This window comes from Saccopteryx leptura, chromosome 6 (assembly GCF_036850995.1).
Source record: "Saccopteryx leptura isolate mSacLep1 chromosome 6, mSacLep1_pri_phased_curated, whole genome shotgun sequence".
NCBI lineage: Eukaryota > Metazoa > Chordata > Mammalia > Chiroptera > Emballonuridae > Saccopteryx > Saccopteryx leptura.
The window spans coordinates 90,880,468-90,891,732 of NC_089508.1; the positions used below are offsets into that span (position 1 = coordinate 90,880,468).

Below are 11,265 nucleotides of genomic sequence, written 5' to 3' on the forward strand. Positions count from 1 at the left end.
ATGACCAACAGATCATAATACAGCCAAAGGCAGGAGAAATGTTTTGTACTGTACTACTTCTGAACTGAATATATAGTGCATAGAAGGATTTTTTAGTGGAAATGGGTAGAATTATATAAATACAGATAGTGATTGGTTTAACTTTTTATAGTCAAAGTGAACCATGTAGTCCTATGTATGTTTTATGAATTTCTGATTGGAAAAAACTGGAGCCCTGGCCTGTTGGCTCAGTGGTAGAGCATCAGCCTGGCGTGCAGAAGTCCCGGGTTTGATTTCCGGCCAGGGCACACAGGAGAGGCACCCATCTGCTTCTCCACCCCTCCCTTTCTCCTTCCTCTCTCTCTCTTCCCCTCCTGCAGCGAGGCTCCATTGGAGCAAGGATGGCCTGGGCGCTGGGGATGGCTCCTTGGCCTCTGCCCCAGGTGCTAGAGTGGCTCTGGTCGCGACAGAGTGACGCCCCGGAGGGGCAGAGCATCGTCCCCTGGTGGGCGTGCCGGGTGGATCCCGGTCGGGCGCATGCGGGAGTCTGTCTGACTGTCTATCCCCGTTTCCAGCTTCAGAAAAATACCAAAAAAACAAAACAAAACAAAACCAAAAAACAAAAAACTGGAAGAATACTAAAAACATATAACTGTCACATAAGGAAGCATTCATTTTTTTACTTATTTTTATCTTTTTCACATTTTTTCACTTTGTGACAACATATTGTAGGAAGTTTCTTTTTTTAATTATCAGACTGATTTTTGTCATTAAAAATTTGCATCCATAGTTTGATTGATTCCTTACTATTCTACATCTTAAGTATACCATTTAATTTTATAATTTTCATTTTTTGGCTATTTTGATTATTTCCAATTTTTAATAAATTAAAATCACTTTATGGTAACCACCTTAAATACAAATTTGATTTGTATTTATCATTATTTTATTAACACAGCATCCCAGGATTGAAATTAGTGGTTCAATGGATATAAAGAGTTTATAATCTATTTGTTCCTTGTCTCTCTCTTGTTTCTAAAAGAACTCCTATAAAAGGTTTTCTAAACTCATCATCTCTGCTCCCTAACCCTTTTCTTACCACATCCCAGTCAAGTTCTCATCCTTACCATGCCGCTGAAATCACTCTTGCTTAGGTCACCAATCAGCTTTATATCAATGAATTCAGCAATCCATTATCATGTCTTTATCTTACTGAATTTCCCAGAAAAATATGATATTCTGGCTACTCTCTCCTTAAAACCCATCTTTGCCTAAATTCTGGGACCCTGCAGTCTCTTGGTTTGTCTTCTACCTCACCAACTCCACCAGCTTAGTTCCCTTTTCTAGATCTCCCTCCTATTGTTAACCTTTCCGTGTTGTGTTATTTCAGTGTTCTGTTTACAGATATATTCTCCATCAGTGTCATTATCTTCAAATAATCTTGAAAGAGTTTAAGATATGCCACTCTAAAATATGCTGCTTTGGCATATTAAATATTTTTAGCTGGAGACACTTGATAAACAGCAGGTGTAAGAAGGACATTCTGACCCTCACCTCTTTTTCCTTCTGAAAGCAGGAGATGAAACTCCTATTGAAAGATGCCCTCTCTAAACAAGAAAAGAAACATTCCAATCACCACAGAGAAGAGCTGAGGCTGAAAGAGGTCTGTGCAAAGTGACCTTGTTAAAATAACTTTATCTTTCTTTAATCTCTCTGCAACTGCCACTCTTTGTTCAACCTAGCATATAAGCACTTAGGTTGAGCCCCTTCTTTGAGTCTTCATTTGCCTATGAGGGTGTGCATGTGCATATAAAAAGTATTAAATAAAATCTATATGCTCTCTCTTGTTCATCTGTTTTATATCAACTTAATTCTTAGGTCCAACTGAAGATACTAAGAGGGAAGAGATAAAGGTTTATTTCCCAAACAATCTCATCTTAGAATATGGCTTTAATTACCATTATACATTGATGACTCACAAGTTTACATCTTCATTCCAGCCCTCTCCACTGAAAGCCAGTCTCATATTTACTATAATCTATATGACATGTACACTGAATGTGTAATTAGCATATAATATTTAACATATCCAAAACATTATGTCTTATTTCCCCCCATAGGCTCTTCCCTCAATTTTCTCTGTCTCAAAACAAACAAACAACAATATAATTCACCTAGTTACAACAGCCAGAATTTTTGGAGTATTCTTTAACTTTTCTCTTTCTCCCATACCCTCCACTGTCAACAAACTAATCATCGAAGACTTATTTTCTGTCAGAAAAAGTTTGAATTCATTTTAAAATTTAAATAATGTTGTCACATCATGGATTCCAGTGAAAAACTACTCATTTTTGAATTCTAACTTTAAAATAAAAGATGGAAGCTATAAACAGATAGATAGATGATAGAAGATAAATAGATAGATACATACATAGATAGAGGCAAGAAATATGGCAAAAAAATATCAGGTTGTTGGTCTTCTTGTTTGGTACCTTAAAAAATTTTAGGACTTTGGAGCAATATCCTATAGTAAGATTGAGAATGTTGAGATATACTTTTTTAAATGGAATGGTAAGTGTGAAGAGGAAAATGGAAAAAAAGCAGCATAACACCTGGACCTCAAGCAGATCAAATTATATATAGGTATATAAAAATATAAATTGGGTTCCTTTAGAATTATTTTTGCTAATATAACCCATGGAAAGTTTTCAAGGGTACAGAAAAATGTAAAGAACTTAAAAGCACAGGGATCTTAGCATGAAGACTACTTATCTAAAATGGGACACTACCAAAATCACATTTGTTACCTCACATCTAGAAAGATACAAGGTATTACCACATACTTACTGAGAAGTCATTCCTTCCCACAATGAGTTGAGATTGCATCTTTATCATATACTAAATTTCCATGAAAAGTTGAGCCTATTTATTGCTTTGCTATTTCATTTAATTGACCTATTTGCCTAGTTTTAATTTGCACTTAAGAATATGTTTTCTTTTCTCTCTTCTCTCTCTCACTCTTCTATTATATTTATGATATAGAAAATGTGCTGTTTTTATTCCACATTTTCTTTTAACTGTTTTTTGGGGGGGACATGTGAATGATAGGTTTTTAAAAATTGTTGTTTATATTATAACCTGTATTTTAGTAGTAATTTTTTCCTCTTTAAGTTTTTCTGATATATTATAATTTCATCTGCAAACATGCAGATGGTATTTTAGCTCTTTATTTACAATTCTTATGCTTCTCACTAATTTCTCTGGGATGACTGCATTACCTAGTAGCATGATACAATGTTAAACAGTGGCAAAAGTACTGGATATCATGATCTTTCTCCTAACTTTTATCAGAAATCTCCTACCTAGCATTTCCCCATAAGTAGATGGTGATTTGGGGTTGTGGTTTATGCATTTTTATGTTAAGAAATTAAATATTAATTTATAATATTAATTCACATCCTTAGTGTTTTTAACATGAATGTGTTGTATTTTGTTATATGTTTTTTCTGCATCAGGGGAGATAATTGTATGATTTTTCTTCTTAGCTCTATGCCAGTTATTAAGCTACTTACTCTTAACTGCAAACAAATACTTTGCTCCTATATTTTGCTTCTTTGTGCAATAAGCATTGATGTCTATCATGCACTGCCCCCTAGAGTTAGTTAACTAGCATATTCTGTTTTGTACATCTTATTAAACATCTACAGGATTAAGGTGAATAAACTTATGTACCAGACACTCAATATTTATTGTTTACCTGCTACAACCCCTATCTATCATTGTTCTTGAAAATTGTTAATCACCTTTCACTAGGTATATTCTGGTTAGTAGTGATCTAGAATGTTAAAATCATCACATCTGAGACAGGAAAAAAGACAATTCCAAGGAAAGTGCTGATGTAAATGTTAACTTCTCCCAGATAACTGGACCAACTTTTCTTTCTTTCCTGACTAATTTTTTTTTCTTTGAAAACATTCCTTTTTAATATCCTTATCATCAGAGAGAAAATCTTAAAACACCTACAAGGTTTATTAGCATTTCTGCAGTGCCAAACTTGACAAGATTTGACAGTGTTCTGATTGGAAAAAGAGCAATTTTATTCCCAGGAAAGTGAACCAATTTACAAATAGTCAGGTTCTCTAGCCACTACCCCAAGTGTCTGTTGTTTGTTTCTTAAGCAGCGAGGAGAGAACAGGAGAGGGTAGAGCACAGTTTATCTAAGACCTGCATCTCTGAGAGGGTGCTAACTCCAATCTGAGGTACAATTATACTGTGCTTCAGGAAAAAAGCTAGAAGAAGCAGTCCACCTACTTTACATAATTTCACATGTGAAGAAGAAAGGAAAACTAACATCTAAAATTAACATCACAGAAGATCACAGCTCTCTACACATCATCCATTCTCAATCACTTATTTCAGTCCCACAGAAAGAAATGAAGAGAAGGAAGGATGGGGATAGCTTTCATAAGGCCAGAATTTATCCAGGGAATATAGCCAAGAAAATGTGATTAAGTAGATACCTAGAGTGGTCAGAGTAGGAATGGATGCAAAGAATAGAAAAGAACTATCTTCTTTAAGCTCTAGTCTCCTAAGTCCCCAATTCTTGCTAAAAATATACAGGGTTTCAGATAACTAAGATGCAAAATATGAGAAATTACCAGAGTTTGCACAGGTGCCCAGATCTAAATATAAAAAACACTTAAATTTTTGCATAAACATCAACATTTTCAGAGTTGTTGAGGTAGTAGGTTGCTCACTCAAAGCTGAGAATATATTTTTAAAAATAATATTATAGTTTCCTTCTTTACATTTTCAGAGAGAATTGTGGAAAGATCTCTTTTGACTAATTTAAAACTGCTCAGATTGAGAAACATAACAACGCATGGAAGACCCTAACCGATTGAGAGAAACAACCAGTTCTTCTCTCAGCCTTCTGTTTACGGCCCTCAGAATGTAGTGCAGGGCCATCCAGACAAAGAATCTAGATAGATTTCCACTAAAGGTGGGGGACCTGGGGAAGGGAGTACAAAGAACTAAGGATATTCATGGGATTATTCATCCCTAAAGAACATTTTGAGACCATGTTTTGTTTTCTTTTTCTCCCTCTCTGTACATTCTAATTTTCTTTCATTGAGCATAATGAGTTACTTTGTACTAAGCGAGGAAATGATAAAAACTTTTAATGAAAGAGTTCAGACCACATGGGGGCAGTGCTTCCACTGACAGAAGTGACTGGCTGGTGGCTAGGACTCTGAATAGGAGCAGCAAGAAGGAATATTTTCAATGACAGGTTTAACGTGACAAGTGAGATTTTGATTGGTTGTAAAAACACAAGGAAGATCATCAGAGGTTTTCACACCAAAAGATGCAGAAGAATCTGGAACAGTGATCTAGGCCCACTGAACATGGTCAGTTCCAAGCCTCCTAACTGATTCCTCAGAGACTCCAGGAAGAAGCAACAATGGAGATTCCCCTGCGAGCTTCACTGATGCTCCTGTGTGTGCAGCTAACCTGTGAGTGAGAGGAGTGTGGGAGGAGAGAAGGGGCCAAGCCAGGGAAATGGGGCTCCTCTGATACTGAAATCTAGGAGGATCCCAGGGATAAACTAAGAAAAATTATTTAAAAGAAAAAAAATAAGGAATTTATGTATGAAAAAATTTTCACTTCTGAACAGGGTCAAACCGACATCCGCAGGTGGAACAGAGCCCATCTTTCCTCAAAGTCCAGGAAGGAGAGAGCTTCACGCTGAACTGTAGTTATACAGACAGCAATTCCGATTTCTTCCAGTGGTTTAGGCAGGATCCTGGGGAAGGCCTCAGATCCCTCATACAAATGCGATCAAATGTGAAAGACAAGACCAGCAGAAAATTCACAGTGAGGCTTAACACAGAGGGCCGGCACTTTTCCCTGCACATGAGGGATTCCCGGCTCCACGACTCAACCACGTTCCTGTGTGCAGCGAGCGCACAGTGCGGCTCAGGCACCTGCGCCCTGCACCTAAACCCGGCAGAACCTTGCTCCTCCCCCCGTGAGGGTTCCAGGACACTGACTTTCCCCTTGCTCTGAGCAAAGGGAAACACGAGGGGCTTTTTACAGCATAATGTCAAATATTCTTCATTTGAAGACCATGTGCAAAGGGATAATATTGCCAAATGCCACCTGATGTATTTTGTTTTTCAGTGTGAAGTCCTTGCAGAGAGCACTAAAAAGAACAAAAAGAAAACAGAGAAAATTCCTACTCTTTTTTTTTTAGCTCCGTTGTAGACTTTTACAAATATACTGAAAAAATATGATCTCAAAAGCCCTGATTATCAACTTTAGTAATGAAAGAAAAAATATTTTGACCTTCTGAAAAGACTGGCTTAGAAGATCAAGTACCAAAACCTGAGGGAAACTGGTATAACATTTATAAAGGACACCATGAAAAGAGCACACAGTGTGATGGAAATCTGCTTCCTCCTTAAGAGGGGTATGGTCAACCAGCTGGCTGGAGAAGAGTCAAAGGGGTGTCACCAGAGGTGATCAACAGTGGGTCTTTGGAAAGTGCCAAGCATCCTGTTATTTTCTAAGAGTCAGAACCCTGAGCAAGTGGGGTGGGAAGAGAATGAGACACATTAAGGAGTGACCATGAACTGAGGAAGCAGTATGTGCAGGCACAAACTGTTGGAATCATTATATCTTACATCCATATCCATTGGAGAAGAACTTCAGAAGAAACATTGAACAACCATGTGAGTGAGATAATCCATGTAGGAGATGTCACCAGCCTCTGTTTACTTCAGTGCTTGGACAGAAAACCTGTGAATAGATTAGCCAAGGTTACAGAATAGAGATTCTCTGTGATCCCAGAAGAATGGTTTTCTCTCACCAAGTTGCAGTTAGTTGCTTCTCTTGCCAAATAGCCAAGCTGTCAGCAGTAGATACCACACTGAGCCTTCAGAATGGAATCACAACTCAAGATGATCACGAGCCACTTGTTCGCAAATTGACTACATTGGACCACTTCCACCCTGGAGGTGACAAAAAAATTTTTTTATTGGGGTTAATACATATTTCTGGGTATGAGTTTGATTTCCCTTCCCCAGTGCCACACATAACAGCATAGACTGAGGGCTCAGAGTGTCTGACTGATCATCAAAGGATTTCCTATTCCTCTGTATCAACAGCCCTGTTTTATAGCATGAAAGTGTGATGATGGAAATATGACCATTGGATATACTGATCCTACTGCACAGAGTATTATCTACAAACCACTAGCCTAACAGAACGTTGGTATAACAACTTAAAAGTTCGGATAAAGGACCAGCTTAGAGACAAGACTCTAAGAGGTTGGAGAGCTATTCTCCAAGGTGGTGTTGAGTTCCTAAAGCAACCCTTAATCAGTGGTGGGCAGTGAGTTTATGAATTATTTCACCTCCTTTATGTCTTACTTGGGATAACGCCAAAGGGTATGCTATACTGAATCCCAGAGCTACTCAGCTGTAATTGCCCATAGTAATAGCTGGCTTGATGACAACACCCTGTATTGGCTACCTTCCTTTCCTGATTCTCTAATTACCAATGTTTCCTAGAACCACCTGCACAAAAAACTGCATACACAAATCTTTATATTGGAGCTATGTTTCAGGGCTCCAAAACTAAGATATAGAAATTTAAATCATTGGACAAGAATGGAATTTGTCTTCAAAGACATTCTGTTGCTCCTTCTTCCATTGCTATCAAATTGGGTTTTGGAACATAAGAGATTCTAGCAGCCTCATACAGGGCTGGTCTCAATCCCATGACTCCCTGCACCCCTCTCTGAGTGGAGAAGCTGAGTTACAGAGAACTGTGCTGATCAGACAGTACCTGGAATGTAACAGAACTTTATTCATACTCATGGCTTGTGGACTCCAACTCTGGAGTAAGCAAGTACCTATGTCACTCCCTCTGGAAATACAAAATTCCAATGAATCATAGTACTTTTTTTTAATGTTTTTGTTCACAATATTTTATCAAAATGGAATGAGTGGTGAGAGCAATTCTTAATATGAGTTATTTGAGGCAATTAGTGCTGATGAGTACTCTTGCAATAGTTCAGAGTTTCTTGATATAGCACAAACTTATTTTTTTAAGTATCTATGGAAAATAGACACAATTAGACATGACAAGAACGGCTTCCAGTTAGGTAGACATTCTCTTCAATCACAAACATATATCTCTTTTCTCATTCTTTATAATTAGAAATTATAAAAATATAAAATCGAATGCATAAATATAACAAGTATAATCTTATCCATAATTAATTGTTCATATTTTTGTTAACTGCTTTTTCATTTTTATTTAAAAGAAAAAAGAAATTACAGAGTTTGCCATTGCTACAAATAATATCCTCCTTTTTTTCACCATTCTAAGTCCAATCTCCTCTCTAAGACTGTCTTCTCAGAAATAAATTTGCCAGTTCTCTTTCCTCTCTATTTTCATCCTAGAATAAAAGCCTATTTTCTGAAAGAGAGACCAAGCCTTACTGAGGAAGTTTCTCACTGAGACATAGTCACCCTCCCACCTATGATACCATTTCCTGTCACCACACAGAGAGAACCCTGATCAGAGCAAGAGTCTTCTCACCCTGCAGGGAGAGCTGTCAGCATGAAGCTTGCTACTTTGCTGTGGGAGGTCCTGGTCTCTACCTTTCTTGGTAAGGGAGCTGTAAGTCTTTATGTTATCTAATGGGGCTCTGAAACAAAAGAAGATTAATAACACAAGACCTGCATGGCATCACAGATCCCAGCTATAGGGAGCCAGAAAGTTGATGTGTTCTGCCTGGGGTTTGGATCAAGGAGAGAAAGGGAGGGTAAGGATGGGAAGAGCTGTGAGCTGCCTGCTCTATCTCTCTGGTGTCATACCCCAGTGCTGTCCTTTCTGTCCTCTTTCTCACAGGATCCAATGTGGCCCAGAAGGTCACTCAGCCTCAACCGGAAATGTCTGTGCAGGAGGCAGAGACTGTGACCCTGGCCTGCAAGTATGACGTTAGTGAGAGTGATTATTATTTGTTCTGGTACAAACAGCCTCCCAGCGGGGAGATGATTTTCATAATCCGCCAAGAAGCTTATAAGCAGCAAAATGCAACGGATAATCGCTTCTCAGTGAACTTCCAGAAAGCAACCAAACACTTCAGCCTCAGGATCTCAGACCCCCAGTTGGAGGATGCTGCGATGTATTTCTGTGCTCTCAGAAGGGGCACAGTGAGATAAGTGACGAGGAGAGGCTTACAGAAATGTCAGACCGAGCACCTGTGTGGGGGGAAGGGAAATGATTGGAAAACATAGAAAATCACTATCTTCTCTTGGGGATGAAAGCTCCTTATAACTGAATGCAAGAAACACAGAGAGATGCATGTCTGCAAGCTGTAATTGTTAAAATAACAGTAAAAATAATGACATGTGTAGTGCCTTCCGATTACATTAAATGTCTTCATACCTACTATCACTTGTAACCCTCACAACTTAGTATGGTGTATATGGAAGATCAGACTTCCTAAGCCTTTCTTTTATTCATAAAATCTTTATAATTTGCCTGGGATCTTATACCTCCAAAAATCTTAAACTTTTCCATTTTGTTAATTGAAGATTATTTTAAAAATATTTTAAAATTTCTTTGACTTTCCCATCCACTTCCAAAATTAAATCTCCTCACAAAGTACAGTATAAGCTGGACAAAGTACCCAGCTTATAACACAGCAGGTATGACAGTGGAGGCATAACTAGGGAGAGGATTCACTGGTCCACACATGAGCCGTGTCTATGGTACCTAGGTCAGATGATCTAGAAGAAATGATGGAATGGCTTATTAAGAGCTCAGCTAAGAAGCTGCTCAGAGGCAACACTCTTAGTGATTGGAATGCTATTCTCCAGGAAGCAGAAATATTTATTAAACCGATGGCTGATATTTGATGCTCTGGCATCCTATATAAAATACACAAGTGTAGAAAGTAAGAAATGGAAGTGGAACAAAATTTTCTCACATTATTCCCATAACCCATTTTAGAATTTTTCATTTTCTTTCCCACAACCTTAAGCTCTATTGGATAGAGGTTTAGTTCCCAGAGGAAGAATGTTTCTACCAGAGGATTCAGCAAGGGTTCCAAAAAAACTATAGCTATGATTATCATGTAGGTCATTCTTAACTCCTTGTGCCAATGGTCTAGCAGTCAAAGCAGTTATTAGGCTGAGGTGTAATTGACCGTGATTGTCATGTCACACCAAGTTGTTGTTACACAGTGAGGGCAAGGAGGGATATGCAAGGAATTTCAGTGTTTCACATTGGGTATTTCTATATCCAGTAAAAACAGCATGTGGCTTTTGTTGTTACAAGGCCTTAAAAGAGCAAAGTGATCAAAAACTGTGGTCACCCCATCTGACAAGCAATCTAGGTCTTTTAAAGTGCTATCCAAGGAAATCTGAAGAGGATGGTGGAAGAGGGAAAAGATGACTATAAATTATACCCTTAGTATCTGTTAAAGAAGTGGAGCTCAATGCTTATGTCATGTTTTAAATAAGTTGCAGCCAGCCACAAGCTTGAAGACTCAGTGACAGTGAAAAAAATAGGACAAGCATGTGTCTCTACAGTGCAAAGAACACATGTGCCTTGTTATTACATCCAAGTGCCTAGCTCTGATTTTATCAATAGATATGGTAGACAATTCTCTAAAACACTGGGACTCATTCAAGCTGATGATTTTGCTATTTTTTACCTTCTACCCTAGGGCCTTTTCTAACACATCAGAAGGTTACCCAGCCTGTGGGCAAGCACAGCCTGAAAGAACAGGGGAATTACAAGCCTTGCTGGCAAGCACCAACCAGTGAAGAAAGGACTCGCTGATAAATGTGCAGCTTCCTGATTTCCAGCTGACAATCCTGAAAAGGGATTCTATACCGTTCTTGGGAGATACTGGAAGAATTAAACCCTAATCTTGCCCTATGTACTTTCTAAGTCTTGCTTCCTAAGATATCTTCCTAAATAAATTATCTTCACCTGAATCCTTGCTTCAGAGTCTATTTTGAGGGAAAACAAAATTAAAACAGAGATTCTTTGAAAAATGAATAGAGAAATAACAGAAGAGTTCAAGGTGAAACCTATTGCTAGTAAGAATAAATGGGTACTTGAGCGATTAATTGGTAAAATAGAAGATGTCACCACATCCTTTCAAAAGATGATGAGATAGATCACATTTACAAAACTCCAATCTCTGCAGATGTGTGAGCATGTCTTTTTACTGCATAACACTTTACTTAACAATTCTAAACT

General features: G+C 38.1%; 1 gene segment (V, D, J or C); it reads left to right on the forward strand.

The window, feature by feature from the left end:
* Nucleotides 1-8,552: 8,552 nt before the first annotated feature.
* Nucleotides 8,553-10,986, forward strand: LOC136376572 (T cell receptor alpha variable 38-1-like). The segment is given in 3 exon segments: nucleotides 8,553-8,656; nucleotides 8,899-8,980; nucleotides 10,724-10,986. Coding segments are annotated over 3 exon segments (231 nt in total).
* The last annotated feature ends 279 nt before the right edge of the window (nucleotides 10,987-11,265 follow it).